The 21,011-nt window shown below is 41.1% G+C and overlaps 1 protein-coding gene and 1 long non-coding RNA gene across 3 annotated transcripts in view; one reads left to right on the plus strand and one right to left on the minus strand.

Annotated features, from left to right (window-relative positions):
* Positions 1-20,732, plus strand: part of LOC120401797 — a 57,452-nt gene extending 36,720 nt beyond the window's left edge. The window contains exon 3 of the long non-coding RNA XR_005596740.1: positions 20,646-20,732. This is a non-coding gene — a long non-coding RNA (uncharacterized LOC120401797). The remainder of the gene's footprint in view (positions 1-20,645) is intronic.
* Positions 1-21,011, minus strand: part of NOL10 (nucleolar protein 10) — a 70,201-nt gene that overhangs the window by 11,707 nt on the left and 37,483 nt on the right. For both annotated transcript variants that reach the window (XM_039532035.1, XM_039532037.1), the window contains exons 14-17: positions 7,451-7,577; positions 3,532-3,611; positions 3,301-3,399; positions 2,166-2,252 (exon numbers count right to left, since the gene is read on the minus strand). In XM_039532035.1, the coding sequence (XP_039387969.1) occupies positions 2,166-2,252; positions 3,301-3,399; positions 3,532-3,611; positions 7,451-7,577 (393 nt within the window). The remainder of the gene's footprint in view (positions 1-2,165; positions 2,253-3,300; positions 3,400-3,531; positions 3,612-7,450; positions 7,578-21,011) is intronic.

Genomic DNA, 21,011 nt, shown 5'->3' on the forward strand with positions numbered 1-21,011 from the left:
TTATGCGCTACTACCGCCGAGATTACAAAATAGTTGAAATAGTCTATTTTTATTTTTGAAATCATTAAGGACAGGTGCTTAGTACTGAAACAGGATATCTTCTTTTCTAGATCTAAAAGTCCTCTGTGTCCTAATGAAACAGTTTGACATAAAAAATGTTTCGATGAAACCAACTCTAGTATCGACAATGTGTTGAATGTGTGTTAACTTGGACCTCCTCAGCATCTCTTAGCTAGTCAGCCGTGTTTACAGGTGGAGAAAACTGCTTCACCAGGATGGTTCCATCACATATGAAACAATATTCCCCAGAGATGCATTTCCATTCATATTTATAAAACTGCTTTAGTATCAAATATACTTACGACTCCCACTTCCCCCCCAAAGGGTATGCACCCTGCATACTTTCTTTTACCACCCCACCCACCCCCCAATCCCACATATAGCAAGGAAAGAGGCAATTTTATCGGTCTCATTAAAGAGCCTAATCCTGCAACACTGGAGCCAATGGTAGTTTTGCCACTGACTTTACTGGACACAGGATCAGGCATAAGGAATTTATAATTTAAACTAGTATTAATATCTTCATATTAAAGATTTCCTCAAGAGGTTTCTCTTTTAATGAAAACCCTTTTGTCTGATGCAGCTGCAAAATTACTACCAGGTCCAACTATTTGTTTTCACAGCTGCTTAGAAAGGAAAAAACATAAAAGGGGATAGGTTTAAGTTAGAGAAGCTTAGTATCTACAAATGTCTGGCTAATGATCTAATCTAAAAATAAACAGCAGAACAAACAAAAAATAAACCACCTGTCCTTGGTAAAATCCTTAATACTGTTTCAGGGAAATATTCAGAACCTATATTTTATATGGTATTTTATTATTACTTTAATGCACAGTGTATAATATACATCTCCGAACAAATATACTAAGAAAGTGAAAGCTGAGACTTTTGATAGAGGTTCAGAAAGTTTGCAGTGAAGACTCCACCACAATCACTTACCCCTTCACCCCTTTATCTCTTCCTACCATCCCATAAGAACATAAGAAAGGCCGTACCGGGTCAGACCAAAGGTCCATCTAGCCCAGTATCTGTCTACCGACAGTGGCCAATGCCAGGTGCCCCTGAGGGAGTGAACCTAACAGGCAATGATCAAGTGATCTCTCTCCTGCCATCCATCTCCATCCTCTGACGAACAGAGGCTAGGGACACCATTCTTACCCATCCTGGCTAATAGCCATTTATGGACTTAGCCACCATGAATTTATCCAGCCCCCTTTTAAATCCCACTTGCGAGACGGAAATTCTCGCTAGACCAGACACCACATGAACCTTATGTCTGCTCTGCTAACTATATGAATTCCAATACTCCAGTGCTCTGCTAACTATATGAATTCCAATGCTCTTCTGTTGTAGGATGGTATAGCTCAGTCACCCTTCTCATCTATATAAAGTAAAGGGAGTCTCTGCTGCATACCAGGAGGGTGTCAGGGCAGATTTTATATGGCCCATGTCGGAAAGAGCCTTCAAAAGGTGTTACACTGCCACTGATTTGCAATATGCTATTTTTCTCTCCCGCCAGATACTAAACATTTGTTTAGACCTGCCTTATCTAAAACAGATATGGCATTTTCAGTATCAATTGTACAAGAGTTACTGCTGCATCAGAGTGAACAGTTTTGACTACTTTATGAAGTGGAAGTAAGAGCAAACTAAAAAATGTATACTGTTGGCTCTTTGGGGCAAGAACTGTCACTTCCTACAATATGGACAAAGCCTAGGCACATTGTAGGCACTACCATTTATATATATATATATATATATAAATTAAAAAAAAGGTTTAGTTTTTGAATACTTTACTGATCAAACAGTTAGCGAGTTTTTGGACTCTTCCTACCACCTCATCTCCACAGCAAGTGCTTCGCCATTACAAGTTTGATATACAATTGGCCAGATGTTATTGCACTGTATTCCTGATTCCCTACTACTGATGAATTCCACTGTAAAGCCACCTAATTAGAAGATGCAGTGTATGATCACACGCAAAAGCCTTATCCAAAAAGCAAAGGAACACTAACCTGCCTAACCATTTATAGTAATGAACACAGAACAATTTTTTATCCTGGTGCTTCTGTAGAGTTTTGGACACCTCCTAAATAAAGTCTTACCTTTTGTTTCTTTTTTCTAGTAGGCTGCTGTTCCTCTTCCTCTTCAATCAGCTTGAGTGCCAACTCTTTATTAACCTTTGGAAGTTTCTAACGAAGAAAAGGAAATGTAGAACTCATCAATATATTTTTTCATGCCCAAGAAATTTTGGCTACGCTACACGTTTTACAGTCATGAATTTAGTTCCAAGGATAAAAATAATCTCTACCATCTCTACTTTTTTCCCCCTCGCTGTAATCACAAAGTTCAACCCAAATTAATGAAAAACTGGGTTTACCCATCCAGTACAATTACAGGCATTATTATAAAAAATGGTTCACCTAACTAATAGCTTCCTAAGACCTAAGCATAGAAACAGTCATGGGACTATTCCCTGTCAAGTTAAGAAGAAAAGTCAAGGTCCCCAAAGCAGTACTGAGTCTTCTAGCAAATGGCATACCATGCTTCAACATTCTAGTTGTTGACTGCAAAGCCATATCATGGTTTCAGAAGAGGTCATTCATCTGCCATAACCACAAGGCAAAACCAGTGTTACCACAGCACCTAGAAAGATGCAGAAGCTGTATATTCTTTCTGATTACCAGTCCAAAGGAATTAGTCGGGTTGTACTGAGATGCTGAAGCATCTTTGGCCTTGGCAGGGATAAGATATCAGGACAGATATGCTGAGCAGATTTGATCTGGAAAGCCTTGATAAACAAACATGGAAGCCCATGATACCATTTTCAACAGTCACTTTTCAGATCATAACTGCATTTTAAGGATCTGACTCATCTGGTAAACCTCCAGTTTTACATGTAGAAGTAGAAAAAAGTGCAAGCTTTATGCCTTGAGTAGTCTGTGGAAGTTTTGAAGCATAACAAGACTAAAGTGTCCTTTTTCTTCGACTGCTTCATCTCAGTTTCTTTTCATCAAATTGGGTTCCATATACATGTGAATGCCACAGTTCCATATAAAAGAGGTATATAGGTTGAGGCTGTAATTTGATTTCAGGGCTTTGGCAACATCAACGAACTCACGTATGAGGCGAAACACCATAAACTCCCAATTCAGTTACAGCTCTGTGGTGTAGTTATTTTACATTATTCCATAAGAACAATTTTCTCTAAAAGTTTAATCATCATAAATAGGATTCTACCTTTAGCTGAACTCTTTGTGCACGTGTTTCTTCTATCTTCTGTCTAATTTTCTCTTTTCTATATTCCTCATAGGCAAATGGATTGACCATCATTTTCACCTTTTAAACAAAACAGAAGGCATTAAAGAAAGGAAATATAAAGTAAATATATAATTAAGTAAATATACAGTATACATAATGGCAAAAATGTACCAAAATAAGGATCAGCCTTAATGAATTAACCTTATTTACCTTATGATACAGTCGTATGTCCATGAAAAAGCCATGCATATATGCTCTGAGCAGTGGTGATCCAATGAGATGGGCAAGGCCTGGAGGGGGAGGAGGGAGATGGAGTGGAATAAAAAAAAAAAGCATAATGTTATCAGGGGACTTCAAAGGAGAGTAAGATATAGGAAATTCTCCCAGTTAAGCTGACTGAATACTTGACTAAAGGAAAACTATGGCAGTGATTTGAAAGTATCAAACTCACCCATATTTATGTCCATCCTATCGAGACTGTAGCACCACAAACCATTGTTAAGCTCGCAAAGAATTTGAGCAACCCCACAACAAAAACAGTCTTTTCTTTTTGCTGTAGTAAATGTTTACTGCACACTTTTTAAAAGATGCCCATTAGCCCACAATCTATGGATAGTTTACCAAGAAATATTATTTGTGAGGAGAGAGCTTTCTGAAGGTATGTATGTGTTTGATATACACATTTGAATTACAGGTTTTGGTGTGGCATACTGATGTTTTAATTAAGAGTTTTTGCCTTGGGTCACTACCTTTGAAGAACAGGTATGTTGAAAGATATAAATACAGCACCGTAGCAGTTCATAAAACTGTCACCCTAGGCCCTAACCTAAATAAAGAATGAAAATCTCCAAATGGGAGAAGATTGTGTATATCTTCAGGCAACTCTGTATAGTTGAGAAAAAGGAGAACTTTTCTTTAAAGCAAACATTATCTACAGATCCAATAGTTCCAGAAATTAATAAATCTTGGCTAAAAGACAATTCCACAAATAAGAGATTTACACTGAGTTTCTCTCTTATCTCCCAAACTAATTTAATGTTTTTAAAAACAAGACACAGGCATCATCTTCAGGAGAAAAAGTTACTGAGTTCAAAAAACAATGCTATCGTTGTAAAACATGGGACTAAACTTTATAAACTTGATTGCTACTAGTAGACAACCTTTCATAGAAAGGACTAGAGCTTATATAGATTTATAGCCCTAAAAGATGCTATATCAATTGACATCTAATAGCACAAAACAGTAATACTTGTAAGTTTTAGGTGTAAGATGCCCCAATAAACCTGGTTTGTCAATCCTAGGTGAGTTTGATTTAGCTTCTACAGGTTAATGAAAATCCAAAACCGCTCAAAAGGGACATTCTGAACCCTCTCCAAGTTCACAGAAGAATGGTCTTTTGGTTAAGACACTGGACTACGTCTTAGGCCATGTCTACACTACCACTTATGTTGGCAAAACTTATGGTGCTCAGGGGTGTGTGAAAAAAAAACCAACCACCCTCAGTGACATACATTTTGCCAGCATAAGTGGAAGCGTGCACAGTGCAACGTTGACAGGAGAGCTCTCTCCCACCGACATAGCTATCGCTGCTCATTGGGGGTGGTTTAATGATGTCGACAGGAGAGCTCTCTCCATCAGCACAGAGCAGCTTCGTGGGAGATCTGACAGTGGTGCAGCTGCATGGGTACAGCTCTCCAGTGTAGAGACAGCCTGAGAGACCGGATTCTATTTCTGGGCCTTTCACAAACTTCTTGTATTATGCTGGTCAAGTTGCTAAGACCATGTCTATACTACAAGCGCTATAGCAGCATAGCTATGGCACCGTGACTATGAGACTGTAACTCTGTAGCGTAGACAGAGACTACAGCGATGGAAGGGCTTCCCTAGCAATAGCAGGTATGTCAATGGAAGCATTCTTCTGTCACCCTGTGTGTACTCCAGGGATTAGGTTGGCATAGCTACAGGACTCAGGCCTGGCGAGTGGTGCTGAGCATTTTCACAACCCTGAGCATTGTAGCTATGTCAACCTAAGTTTCAAGTGTAGACCAGACAATAGTTTGTGCCTCAGTTCCCCATCTGTAACAAAAAAAAGTGGGGATAATACCTCCCTATCTCTCAGTGATGTTATGAAGATAAAGCTTTATGGGTCTTGTATACCATAAAAAAGCCCTTAAAAATAAGTTTCCATTGACATCTATATGAATTTCATTGTATAAAAGTCCAAAATATTCTTTTTACTGATGATACCATTTGCAAGTAGATTCCTTTATCATTTATTTACTATGGCTTCAGCACCACAGAATCTGAGCATCTCATAAATATTTGAAAGTAGAAACAACTTCTCTTCCTTTCCTCTGTTTCTCATTGTGTGGCTAAGGGGTTCTCGCAACAAATTTTTTGGTGGCCTCAAAGTGGCCAAAAATACTTGATTAACTTTAGGAAAAACAAATAAATAGCATGTACACGTCATTTTAATTTATTTATGTAGGGATTTTTTGCACACAATAATAAAAATATTACAGTGAAAAGTGATATTTGTAAGTTTGTTAATATCAATCACTTTTCACAGGACACTTAGTAGCTATCTAGAAGGCTGTGAAAAGTGATACTTGCATGTTTGTTAATATCACTTTTCTCAGCAAGTCCCAGGACAAATTAAGCCCTGGATTGAGGGGTGGGGTGGGAGACGGAGGCAGTGGGGGACATGGTGGAATGGATGTGGGCCGGGGAAGGCAGCGGGGGCTTGGGGTGATGGAGGGGTGGATACAGGACCAGGAAGGCAGTGGGGTCCAGGGGTGATGGGGAGGGGGCTTGGAAGAGAGAGGAGGGTGTGTGGTGAGCCCCGCAGCTGAAGCCGGGGATTGGCACCTGCTGTTGTGCAGCTGGAGGTCAATGATTGAGGCCAGAGCAGGAGTTGCATGGCAGAGGCAAGGGTTTGGATCCCAGTGCCAGAGCCAGAGGCCGCGTGGTCGGATCTGGGGGTCAATGCCCGCCGCCACAAGGCTGAAGCCAGCACCCACTGCCACACACCTGGGACAGGGATTGTCACACACCCAGGGCCGGGGATTGGTGCCCAGACTGGCACCCTCTGAAGCGCAGCTGGAGCAACAGGTCGGCACCCAGGGTCAGCGGCCAGGACTGGGGGTTGGAGCACGTAGGCGGGGATTGGTGCCCAGGGCCAGCAGCTGCTGCCGGGACTGGGGCCTTGGGCTGGTGTCGCATGGCCAGATGGGGATTGGAGCCTGCTGCTGCATGGCCAGGGGTTGGAGCCTGAACTGAAGCCCCATGGCTGAAGGCTGGGGCTGTGTGGCCAGAGCTGGGGGTCAGCGCCTGAAACCCTGCAGCTGGAGACAGGTATTGGCACCTGAAGCACCACAGCTGGAGCCCTGGTCTGCGCAGCTAGGATCCCTAAGTCCCGCTGCTGGAACCTGCCTCCCAACCACCCCAGGGCTGAAGCCTGAGTCTCACTGCCCCACTCCCACCCCCCTTCCAGTAGAGAGTTCACTGTGCTCCTGCAGCATTGTGCCCCACCTGTCTCCAGGGGCTGGGCAGGGCTACGCATCCAGGAGGAACAGGGAAGGAGGGGGGAAGGGCCAATGCTTTGCCTCTCCCGCCCATCACTGCTCTTCCTGGCTGCAAGGAAACCCCCTGGTGGCTGCATGAGGCCATTTGAGAAACGCTGGGCTAAAAGAACCTCAAAGCACTTTTTTATACACACTGAATCACTGTATATCAACCTTCTCCTCAGGTAGGGTGACCAGATAGCAACTGTGAAAAATCGGGACAGGGGGTGGGGGTAATAGGTGCCTATATAAGAAAAAGCCCTGAATACTGGGACTGTCCCTATAAAATCAGGACATCTGGTCACCCTATCCTCAGGAGACAAGCTGTGGGCAAAGGTTCTCATTGAATTGACAAAGATTACCACCAAGTAGGGCAATCAGGACTGGCATGTTAGAAACAGTGGCAAGAGTTGGGAAGAACTACTTAGAGTAACTTTTTAACAGCCTTTTTATTACTAAACTGCAGACAGGCAACATGCAGCAATGTGAGTGCTTTAAAACTGAACAAGGAAAAGAGGACAAAAAAACAGACACAAAAATAAAATAAAAGGTCTCTAAAATTTTACCTAAATTTTCAAGGTCTTTTCTGGTAACAAATTTGTAATCATCATAAACTGTGCTCTCTGGATTCTCCTCCAGTTCTTCTGTCAAGCTGTCCAAGAATGAGCACCATCTTGGGGCAGGACCTAAAACCTGTGAGCATGTTAAGAAGAGTTCTGAATTTATACATACACTCAAAAATAAAAGCACCCCCAGCTCCTCACACCTGCTGCTCTACTGCAGTGTGAAAGTAAATACACAACACTGAAGCCAAATGTGCTTAAACAGCATCTTGAGAGCACAGTCAAACCTACTGCTTGCAATACAAACAGAAATAACCCTGTATACTCTTTGACAGCACTATTGTTACAATCTAGGTAATTTAATGTCGGTCAACAATTTAGAGGCTTCTAGTTTAACAGCTTCAAAATGTGACAAATTGGGCTGATTATATATTAAAAGCCAAACAGGATGGATACAGTTTTGAACTTACATAATAATGCTAGAAAACAAACAAATCTTTCACACTCATCTGGATCTTGACTTTATTAGCTCACTGGGCAATTATGTTAAATCCCATTTTGTCCTGTTCATTTAATTAAGATGCCTGTGTGCATTTCACATACTTTCATTCAAGGAAAAACACACTGTGGTGAGCTGATAACTGGAAATATTTTAAAAAATTAAATACAAATGTGTGAGATTTGAACTCAGTTTTGCTAGACTATCAAAGTACTTTCAATTCATGCTTCCTCATCCCAAAAAGCAATTATTATTATTATTATTAACACCCCTAACTTTTTCCACTGCTGATACCAATCCTTCTCAATCTTGATGCATAGTCTCACCCACTGTGCTGAGCCTATTATTTTAGTAGGTGTGCTAGCTCTGTGGGAAAAAGGCCAACATGAAGGTCCTCTCTCCAGGGGGAAAAGTGGAGACTCAGTGGGAAGCTTGGGATGTAAGGGAGGTCACCAACTCCAGCAGAGTGGAACTTTTAATAATCCATTTTCTTTTTTGTTCCATCATTACTAAAACGTGAAATGGAAAAAAAAAGTCACAATAGATACGGCAATGGATGCTGTTCAAAAGAATTTTTTAGGCAACTTTGATAATGCAATACATGTAATTTGTTCTTAATGTGAAGACTGTGTTACACCAATAAGGATCTCTCAAAGTCTATGGTGACAAATCATTTTGCTCCAATTAGAAAAGTGTCATTCCCCTTTTTAAAAATGCATTTTTCTTCAAATAACTATAGTTGCCTTAAAATAGAAGTAGTGTATTCCAGACCATAACTTTCAAATGTATTCAGTAAAATTTAAAAGCCCCTAATGCAATATTTCCTTCATCAAGAAAAATGTCTGTCAAATTTAGCAGGGTTCCTCATTTTGTTTAATCTGCTCTAATAACTAGCTTTATAAATATCCTTTGCTGTTTAGAAATTTGCAGCACTATCTTTTAAAGTCACGAGAAATAAGAATAAGGTCAATCTGTGATCAAAGTTAGCAACCACATCAAACATGGCAACTGGAGATGTACACTGGCATCGTTAACCATACATTTTACCCAGATTAGATCTTTCCTCGGAAGATCACAATTAACTTGTCTCTGACAACAGAAACAGCTGCCTACTTAATCAATAAGGTCGGATTAACCAAATCTCTATGGCTGTCTGAACAGCAGTAACCACTTGACTAATATGGGTAACATTCAGCAGAATGTTCCAGTCAGATATTTTTTCCTCCTTTTAGATCTTAAGTGTCTCCAATTATATCTCCTGTTTTCCCCCGCTTCAAAGCTAAATGAAAAGCTTTTAATAAAATTAGATTTCAGTCAACTGAGTACAAGTGTTCCAGCCTTTCATGCTAATTCAAACGGTTACTGCTAAATGTTGCTTCATTACCATAGCTAAAAGAAAGGACTTTTCCTAGTCATATGTTTTGTGGTTACTGATATTCTAGTTTTGGACACAATTCTATTTATTTTTTTTTCTCTGTTACTGCTGAAAAATATTTTCTGTCAGCGTGATCTTAGCATAATAAAGTCGGTCTCCTGAGGAGTCTTTGAAATAAGTGGAGTTCTTAACTCATGTATATTTTAATCCCACAAAAAACTAGTCCTTCATAACATCCTGCTGTCACACTGCTTTAACAAATACAAGGTTCCTGCTTGTCACTTGGACAATTTTTTAAAAAACAGATCTCATCCATTGCTACGACACCACATCCTCAGGTTGTGTCCAACGAGATTTAAAAACTACAGGTTTATCCATTAAAGCACAGGTTACTTCAGACACACAGTGAGCTCCAAAAGGACATCTTAAATACAGTAGAATCTCAGAGTTACAAACACCGCAGGAACAGAGGTTGCTGATAACTCTGAAATGTTGGTAACTGAACAAAACATTATGGTGGTTCTTTCAAAAGTTTACAACTGAGCATTGACTTAATACAGCTTTGAAATTTTATGCAGAAGAAAAATGCTGCTTTTAACCATATTAATTTAAATGAAACAAGCACAGAAACAGTTTCTTTACCATGTCAAATCTTTTTTAAAACTTTTTTTTAGTAATTTACATTTAAAACAGTACTGTCTCTCTAAATACAGATATTCTTTTTTTTTTTAGTTTTACCACTTTTGTTTCTCCCCTCAAGCCCTTTGAAACTGAATTCCTGCCCACCCTTTGCTTTATAGCATGTTCTATTTTAATAAATTTACAGGAGTTTTATTTTCATCTTTAACTGTTAATCCCTTTCCTCCATTTACTTCCTCCCTTAGTTAAAACACATTCTCCTCTCTTCCAGCAACCACTCAAACAACCTTGGCCTTTCCATCTCCACAGGGCCCTAGGCACCATCAGAGAGTTTCTATGCTTCTCCCTACTCAGAGACAAATTGTCCCCTGGCACAAACACACACTCTGTTGATGGGTCAGCAAGTGTTCTGGGAGCTGAGAGGGTCTGACTGTCCAGTTCCCTATTACTAACGCCACAGCCAGAGGAACAGAGACTCCTTCCCCACCTGGGGATCAGGCTCTGCTCTGAGAGAGGTGCTAGTTAAGTGGGAGGACTGCCTAGACTAAGTGGCTAATATGCCTGTGAACCGACATTGAGATAATTCTACTAAATCCAAATGGAGAAAAATGCATTGAAATTTGCAATAAGGTCAAGAACAGGATAGCTGATGCAACTGCAGATACACAAGGAAATGAAAACAATGTGATGAAAACTAGACTCAAAGTAGAAAGCTCCCAGTTGTACAATATTAACAAATGACATTTCTAATCCGTTTAGATGTCAATTTTAATAAAGTTAGCAAATTGTAAATCATTATGATTATGTAAATCATTAAATTTGTTTTTTATTCATGTTCTATATTTCTATAAACATAGAAATTTCAAAATCACTAGCAATATTCATCAAGAAGTAGAAGATTTTCAAAGGCACAAAGGGAAGTTAGGCACCAAACTCTCAGTGAAAATCAATGAGAGCTGGACACCTAAGTCTCCCCACTACAGTCTAATATGGACAAAAATATCTAGCCATTACATCTCCGATTCACCAGGCAAAGATGCAAAAATCAACAGACACAGTGCCTAGTTTCCCTAGTCCACATTATAGTGTTTGGGCAAAGAATTCTATCAGCTTTTTCACTGTTAACACTGTTAACACAAGACAAAATGGGTCCTCTATTGTTGAAATGTTCTGAGATGTTCAACTGAGTTTTAAATATGCCTAAAACTTGTTCAAACGTTAATTATAAAAGGGAGACAATTTCTGGTGGAATTAACCTCCCCAAAAAGATTATGTTACTGTAAATTAGATTTATTTTTTTTTAGATTTAATATTCTTTGTATTTTAAAGGGCAATTAAACTAACATTAAGAGGATGATACTGTAATACAAGAGCCTCATTGTGGTACAGCTCTGATACAATGCAACTGTTAATCTATGTTGTTGCAGATGAATTTAATGAAAATACTTTAAAGAAAATGTATGAAATCCCTGCGGACTTCTCCTGATAATACCACACTGTTGTCCTCCCATTAACATTCCACTGAAGTTAATGAAATGTTAAGATACACCAGATATTATTTCAAAAGCACAGCATGTGCTTGCTAATCTGTATTTGGTACTTTTGATAGCAATTGAGCAGTTAAATGCTGTTTAACTAGTCCGTTTCATAGTCAGCTCCACAGCTTCATTTGAGCCATAGAAACAACAGACCCGATCCCAAAAGGTGCCGAACACTCTAAACTCCTACTGATTTCACAAGGAAGTTGAGGGTGCTCAGCACCGCGCATGATCAAGCCCTATGAGATAAACAGAACAAAGTTTAAGGAGGGGAGAATACTATGTTAAGTATCCGTTTGATGCAGTTTATGAGCCCAATCCCATACAACTGAAATTAACAAGAGTTTTGCTTTTGACTTCAAAGGAAGCAGAAGTGAGTCCCAAGTTCTAGTTTATAAAATGCCACATTATAGGACCCTAAAAAAGAGTTTATAGTAGAATTACCAAATTGTAAAGGGGATGCTAGAAATTGCAGTAAGTCTTCCTACTGCACAAAAAAATATTTTGTGCTATTTATCTACTGCAATAAAAATTAAAATATATATTTACAAAACAGCAGAAATTGGATTTCCAAATGCAGTTATATAGTTTAAACTGCACTAAACTGCCCTGAAGGCAGAACACAAAACTAATTTGTAATGCTTCAAATTAACACTTCACATTTTACAAAAAACACACAAGGATATATGGGTTATCAAGTTATCAGTCAGTCGATCTTCGGATTCTTATTTTAGGTCAGTATTGATTAATGTGTAATCTTGTAAAACATCCATTTACTACTTTGTTCTGGGTTCCACAGCATATATAGTGGTGGCTTTACAGGTGGGATTCAAAAGGAAGACTTCAGTTCCTAACTGCCACTATAGACGCCTAAGTCACTCCCCCTGCATTGCATAGGGAGCCTGGGTGCCTAACATAGAGTTGTGAATTCCACTTGGCAGCAGGGCGCCTAGATGGCAGGTGCTGAAATGCTCAGCATATCCTCCCTGTGATTCCCACCTCAGCTGCCTAGTTAACACCATATAACTTGTGTCTCCAGTCTTCATATTAAATAAGCCTCTCTTTTAGGGGTTTCCAAACTGATTATTTACCTTGGAATGCAAGATCTTAGCCATGTGGCAAAACTGTATTAATGTATTTAAAAAATAAACAAAAACAAAAAAAATGTGCATCAGATTTGAATAACTAACTAGTTTAAACAACAAAGACAGCCTTTTACTACAGCTTGACTATGCAGTCAGATTTGTCTTCAACAGGCAACACACAAAATTATCTAATGGTGGTCTTCAAATTAAGGTAGAACAGAATTGTTCTTGGTTGGTCAGAGTCTCATTTACAGTAAGGTTTGTCTACACTGCAATGTACACCCAGGGTTCAAACTCAGGCTCAAGCCTAACCCCCCTTCATCATAAATTGTGCTAACCAAGTGATCGGGCCCAGGCTCCCAGTAGCCCTGGAGTCAAGCTAGGACCCCGGCGTTCAACCCCTACTGCTTTTCAGTGTAGGCACAGCTCCACTTGTCTCGTGCTCTGGGAGTCTACCAAAAGTATTGCACAACTCCACAGGTTCACTTTCTTTATCCTCAGTCAAGTTTGGTGGATTGTCAAGTTTTCCCGCACCGTCCCACGAACAGCAGCCACACTTTGGGAGGGCACTAGGAAGTCTGGGATGGGGGGAGGGGGGAGACACTCAGGCCCACATAATGCAGCATATATGCTGGAGCCCCAGGTTTCAACAATTCCTACAAGTTACAATTGCATAGACAGACACTCAAGCCCTAAGTTAGACCCTGGGTCTGCTAACTCAAATTCTACTAACCCTGGACTTTACACTGCAGTACAGACATACTCTAAGGCAACTTTACATTGCTCTGGTAATACACAGGGGTCTTAAAATGGATGCCAAATGTAAGATATTCTCATGGCAAGGCCCCTTTACGCTGCCAAAATGTGGTTAAAAGGAGCCTTAGTGTAAATGAAAACCTTGCCCCTTATGTTTGGAGAACACATTGAGGAAAACTTTTTAAAACAGAAGGTTCTCTAACAAATGTGGATTCCTGTACAGTTTTTACTGTGTATTTAGCCTGACAGACTAGAATAGTTATGAAAGGTATACCGTATATACTTGTTCATAAGCCAGATTTTTTAGTAAAAAAGGGAAGCACCAGAAACTGGGGTCAGCTTATGAACAGGTATAAGCTGACCCCCCCAAGATGGATAAGAGAGAGAGAGAGAGAGAGAGGTGGGACACAACCCCTCCCCCACAACAGAGAGAGCAAGGAGATGCAGCACAGCCAGCAGAGCCAGACGGGAAGAGGCGGGGCCAGAGTCTCTCCACTTCTGGCCACGCTGCCCTCCGGGGCTGGCAGGCTGCAACCGTGCCACTCGGCCCCACTCCCCAGAGCAGGCTGTGGCTGTGCCACCCTGGCGCTGGAGCACGCTGTGACCACAGCGCCCGGCCCAGCCTGCTGGAACATGCTGCGGCCGCGCCGCCCGGTCTGACCCACCGGAGCAGGCTGCGGCCACACTGCCCAGCCTGCCAGAGCAGCTCCAGACAGGTCACAGACATCCTCCCATGGCCCTCCCCAGATAAGGTGGGAAGGGATGGGATGGGATGGGGAGAGTGTGGGGGGGTCCCGGGCTAGGGGTGGGGTCATGTGTGGGGTGGTCACCGGGGTTACTCCCCTGACTCCCAGCTTCTGCCCCCAAAAGTTACCCCACCAGTTGCTGTCCCGGCCCATCAGGGTAAGCAGCTGGCGCGTCGGGACACTTTGTTTACTTAGGTTTACCTCCGTGCCTGCAGACACTCGATGTAAACAAACCATCTCGGACCACCAGCCGCTTATCCTGATGGCCCGCAAGCCAAAGTGTGCTGAGCTCTGAATTATAGGGTCGGCTTATGAACAGGTTATAAAAATTTTCCATTTTTACTTATCCATCTTGGGGGGGGGGGGGGTCAGCTTATAAACAAACCGGCTTATGATCCAGTATATACGGTATATTCTTTAGACTCTGATGATGCAAGTCCATATGCTCATGCAGAGCCCCAGTTACTTCAGAGTCCATCCATGTATATGAGTTTACTGGATTAGGGCTTTCATGCAAAACTTGTCTTAATGTATCTATATTTTTAATTAACATTAAAAAATTACTTGTTAAATTTTCAATAGGATGCACTTGTTAAAATGTTAAGTATGTCTAAATGGGCACATAATTACACTTGTACATGCTTTCAGGTTTCAATAGAGCTGCTTAATTGCAGAGAGACTACAGCAAGCCAAAATGAGGAAGGAGAAACAAATGGGTGACCCTCGGGGTCTGGGTGGCGATTTAAATGTGCAATTGCATTTTCATCATAATTAGTTCTCTAATTGCACAACCAAGTTTAGTCAACGCACTTGCATGAGTAATTAATTATGACTCACATAAACTGTATATTTTTAATGCTTTCTTCTCTATTTCTTAAAATTAGAGGTACTGATCTGAATGTGCAACAATTTTCCATCAGCTGTATTGAAAAGGCAAGAGAAGGAAGAAGGCATTTTTACTTTAGCACAGTTACTAGCCAAGAACAGAATGTTGTGCACCAGCATTTAAACAGGGAGACAACATCCCACTATCATGACCCTGGGGCAGTAGAGGGCACAGGTAAAAAGACAGGCAGATCTTGGTGTGAAACAATGCACTGTGGAATATCAGAGGGACGACTGAAACGTTAACCCAAAATACAGACTCCACAAAAGTTTTCCCACCTTAATTTAATTTAATTAAATTAATTAATTAAAATTAATTTAATTAATTAAGTTAATGAACTTAACCAACTTTCAACGTGAATTATCCAATTTGCACTAACTAGCCAGTTAATTCAGAAGAATTGCATTGTGTGGACGCAGTCCACTTTAATTTATAAAACGGCAGTTAAGTCTGAAATAAAACCAATATGCAAACAAGCCTTTAATGTTTCCAAGTTATAGCTGTAACAGCATTGCTTTTTACTTTTTTTTTTTGTTTGTTTGTTTTGTTTTTTTAACTTTTTAGGCTGTAATTCATGGTATGGGTCTGACTTTAAGCACAAGAACAGCCTTCATTTGCTACCTTGTTTAGTTGGAATCTTAATGAAAGACAAAACAATCTTCTACTCATTTAGTGCAATAAGCCTAAACCATAGGTCAAGACATTCCTGTTTTCAGATACAGTTAATAATCAGAAGGATTAGTCTTTCATCCATTTTCCATCAAATATTTTTCAATCATCTCATAATAATCTATATAAATCAATCTCTTCTTATCTATGGTATAAATGATCAAAATCAGCCTTTCCAGTCAAGAGTACCTCTGCAATCATATCATGATTGACCTAGAGACTCTGACACCTCTCTGGTTCTAAATTCTCTGTTCTGCTACCCTATCTTTTTGGCACTGCTGAGTCAGGCTGCTCAGTAATTTTTATAAAAATCCAATAAAGCATGAAATGTATGTTTCCAGACTTCATTTATATTTACAGTGTAGGAGGAACCAGAGGCCCCAAAGGGTCCCAGTATGAGATATCTCCAACATAGACACATAAGAAACAGTCCCTGTCCAAAAGAGCCTAAAATCTAAGAATCTTGTGCCTTTGTTAGCATATGTCTGACCACATCTCATATATAGCCCAGATCCAACACTTCTTATACCCAGGCTCGTCCCTGATTTCTCTCAAATCTGCTCTTTCCAACTTAATCTCTAAAACCAGCTTGAACTCTGCAAACTGTTACTTTGGCAAGTACTCTCAGTTAGTTTAATGCAGCAACCTACCTGAATAAGGGTTTGTGGGATTGGCCCCGTGTCTCTCCCCCATAAATTTCTATTTTTTAACATTTCACATTCTCATTAGACTCAATATGTGGGAGATTTAACACGATAACCATAATCACATTTTCTCTTTAGTCAGCCAGGAGCATATTGGAATGCAGTTTTAAACAAGAAATCAGATGTGAGAACCCCACATTTCACTTTTTGTAGCATACCACTGGCAGCAATATCACAGCCTGTGAGAGTTTCGGTCTGATGGTCCCATAACTTTCCTGCTATTATAAACGAGGGGACAATTCCAAACTGGATCAACTTGGATCTCAACCCAAGTATGTCCAGTGTGTCTTAGCAGCCCTTTTTGGTAGATTATTTGTAAATCATATTGAGGAAAGGGAAACAAACTATCTCCGCGGTGCCTGCATATTCTATTTTCTTAGAATAGGTGGCACATATCAGACATTAGGACCCAATTACAATTTTTCTACATTTGGGAAAACCAGACTTCACCTTCCCCCAGAAAACCACATTTTTCTTTGGATTCATATCCTTTGCTCCCCTCCCTCCCCCACTCAAATGAGAAATTTAAAATTGGCTACAAGCATATAGCAGCATTTTTGTTGGGCCTTTCATACCGGAGCTCTCCAATTATCTCTTTATCCTTTCCACCTTCTGGTTTAGACACCATTCAGCCCATTCAGTTTTCTATCTCAGGAGGGAATTGCATTAGAAGACTATTTTTTCCCAAGTGATTCTTAAGCCTTCTACCTCTGAATTAGTTTACAAGGTATTCTCAAAGACATTGCTGCAGATATTTTGACATCAAACAGTAAAACCTGACTTAAAACAAGTTCATTTCCTGTAGTTTAAGCTAGTGTGTCACTAGCTCAAAAGTCATGATAGGAAAGCTATGTTCTCCCCAACCCCACGGAAAATCTCCCCCATGCATAAACATTCATATGCTGAAAACCTGGACAATGCGTTACAAGAGTTCTGCCAAAACACCACTTTTTGGTTTTGCTTATTCAGCATGTCAAAGAATGCTACACTCTTATTAAAAAGTTTTTCTACGTTGATACACAGAGACTGCTGCAAGAACTTGTACAGATTTAGTGTAGTGTGTAATATTTAATATCTTCCCATTCTGGTATTATCTGATAATAACTATTACTATTGTTAATCCTGGCCAGTTTGACTTTACAGTTTTATGCATCATATCCTGTGCTCTGCCAGGGTTTTGCAGTCAATTATTCATTGACAGGACCAACTTCACATACTGTGGGTGACTTCTGGGATTCTGATTAAAATAATGGATGCGTTGCTCATCGTCTGTGGGAGCAGCCTGGAGGAAAAGGAATCACTAAGAGTTTAAGTAATAGTTTTTCAGAGTAGACAGGATAGTCACTCCTTAAAAAAGGTAAATAAAATTAATAGAAGCCTCTTTTCGAGGCAATTTCCCTTTGTTTCTTCCTTTTAATGCATCATTTATTCTGCTCTTATTAGTTGTTCTAACAGCTGTCTTTTCAGATCTTCAAGTGTCCCCACAGTAACAAAGTCTTTACATTAAAAAAAAAAAAAGTATTCTTGTTCCTCTGTCACAGGAGTGGGCAAACTTGTTGGCCCAAAGGCCACCTCGGCATTGCGAAACTGCATGGAGGGCCAGGTAGGGAAGGCTGTGCCTCCCCAAACAGCCTGGCCCCCGTCCCCTATCCGCCCCCTCCCACTTCCCACCCCGATTGACCCCCTCGGAATCCCCGATCTATCCACCCACTCCCCTGCTCCTTGTCCCCTGACCACCCCCTCCGGAGCCCCTCTGCCCCTAACTGCCCCCCCGGGACTCCACCCCCGATCCAACCACCCCTGCTCCCTGTCCCCTGACTGCTCCAATCCCTATCCACACCCCCGCCCCCAGACAGCCCCCTGTGACGGAGCTGTTCTGGCGGGACCCAACTGAGAGTGCCAAATCAGGACCAATTGCTCAAACAGGGCAGTTACAGCCCTAGGCTGGGATTTTTCCACCTCTAAGGCAAACCAAACCAGCCAGACAAAAGGGACTTTGGTCTCACCCCACTGGCTAACCACAAGTCACACAAGCAATTTCCTTAGACACTCCAGTCTCCCAGTATCACCACCAGTGCACTCGTCCTGGGGATAAATGGTTATGAAAACCAACACCCCAATAAAAGAAAAAGGTTCCCTCGATCCCAAAGGACCAAGCCCCAGACCCAGGTCAATATACACATCAGATCTTACCCACAAATCACGCTGTTGCCAATCCTTTAGAATCTAAAATCTAAAGGTTTATTTACAAAGGGAAAAAGGTAGAGAAGAGAGGTAGAATTGGTTAAATGCAATCAATTACATACAGTAATGGCAAAGTTCTTAGTTCAGGCTTGCAGCAGTGCTGGAGTAAACTGCAGGTTTAGATTAAGTCTCTGGAATACATCCCCCACCGGGATGGGTCGTTCAGTCCCCTGTGTAAAGCTTCAGTTTGTAGCAAAGTCCCTCCAGAGGTCAGAAGCAGGATTGAAGACAAGATGGAGATGAGGCATTGGCCTTATATAGACTTTTCCAGGTGTAAGAATCCCTTTGTCTTCACTGTGGAATTTTACAGCAAAATGGAGCCTAGAGTCACATGGGCCAGTCCCTGCATACTTTGCTGAGTCACAAGGCGTGTCTGCCTTCTCTCCATGGGTCAATTGTGTAGCCGATGGCCCTTTAATGGGCCATCAATCCAGCTATGCCGGGCTAACATCAGCTTGTCTGGGACACTTCCCAGAGGCAGAGCAGAATACAAACTATAGACATTACAGAGCCAATACTTATAACTTTAACTACAAATGATACAGACATATAGACAGCATAATTATAACCAGCAACCCATAATCTGGTCTTAGACACCTTAGATGACCCCCTTTATCTAAGATTTGGTGCCACTGCAGGACCTTGGTTGCAACCCATGTTCTATATGGTCCCAATTTATATCAATAATGTCACACCCCCTCCCTCAGGACTCCCATGCCTATGGCGGCATAGCATGCTGCGGGAGGACAGCGAGGGAGGGGCCGGGGGCTAGCCTCCCTGGCCGGGAGCTCAGGGGTTGGGCAGGACGGACCTGTGGGCCAGAGGGCTGTAGTTTGCCCACCTCTGCTCTATCATCTCCAACTCCGCTCTCTCCTTTTTGTCCTCACCCCGTTTGCCCTGCTTGGTGACATTTTTTGTTTATTGTCTTACCTTTTTAGTTTTAGGTTCTGGTTCCTGGTCTCTAGTATTTTATCATCCAACATCTTGTTACCACTTTCACTGTTTCCTACATTATGTTTCGATTTGCAGATCTTTCTTTTCCCTAAAGAAGTTTTTAAACTTTCCTCTACTTGTGAGGAACATATTGGGGCCAAATTCACCATTGCTGTCAGAAGCTGCAAGTCCACTGAAAACTCTTTTGTCCTTCTATAGTACCAGATTCAGTTTTCATCTTTTATGTCTTGCTTTTCAGTATACCAGCGGTGGTTTTAAGGGACCATCAACAGGATTTTAAGTTTTCACCATAGTCCCTTTCAGATTTTGATATGAAGACAGAGGAAAAGGAAAATCTATGTAGATATATACCTGACATACCTGAAAGTAAAACAAATTCGTTCCCATTCATACTGGGCTTGCCACACATCCAAGGAGGAGTAGCTCCCTACTGCTTTAACTCTTGAAGAGGCCTTGATAAGATAAGAGGATTTGGGGGAGGGGAGACGGGACTAAAATCCCAGTGGCTCTACATTAGATAAACTGATCAGTTGAAGCTAAGAAGGGCTGTGGGAGCAGACAGGGCTACTGACACTCAACATTCCTTTTACCGTATGCCTGACTATTACTTCTGCACAATCCACAGCTTGCTTAGGTGCAGCATCTAAGCTGGGCCTAATGAAGATCCTCCTACTAGACCACTATGCCCTGCAGCCACACCTATAACTGTGTGCTTTCACACACTTGTGGTGCAGCAGGTGCAGCTACATGAACAGGTATGCGAGAGTACCCAAGCACGCTGATTGGAGTACAGGCTGCCAGTGAACTTAAAATACAAAACAAAAACAAACCCTGACCACAAGCTTCACGCAGAGTCTCACAAACCGAAGTGGAAGGAGAGTCAAAGGCTCACTAAAGACTTCATTAATCCAATCTAATGAACTTGAGAAGCACTAACACTATGATAATGGATTCCAATATAAAACCTTCTGATAGATAAGTTGCCCTAAGTGAGCTTTTTTTGTTACCACATTTGAAATTTGCAGAAATTCCATTTCCAATTAGATTTGGAACCTACAAAACTATTTATATTTACTTACTTCTGAATTTCTTCTTCCTGACAGCCACCGATCTAAAAATTGATAGTGACACACCAACAGCAGGAAAGCCTAGCAGACGAAAATGCTAAACTAAAGTAGGAGACACACTGGCTTTGCATCAATAGAAGCACTTTAGTCTAAAAAAAGCACACAAGTTTCGTAAGTGTAATTTTTAAGCACAAGATTAGTATGTTTTTAAAAGGATGATTGTACAATTTGTAGAGGCCATGCATGGGGCCCCATCATGGTGCTCAATACTGTCTCATTGTTTCCCTGCCTTCTCCTTTCTGGGTCCATATTGTCTTAGACTGTACAGTATGTAACACAATGGGGTCCTGGTCCCTGACGAGAGCTCCTAGGCACTACAGTCATAAAAATAAATAATACTTT

Source organism: Mauremys reevesii, linkage group 3, assembly GCF_016161935.1.
Source record: "Mauremys reevesii isolate NIE-2019 linkage group 3, ASM1616193v1, whole genome shotgun sequence".
NCBI classification, from domain to species: domain Eukaryota; kingdom Metazoa; phylum Chordata; order Testudines; family Geoemydidae; genus Mauremys; species Mauremys reevesii.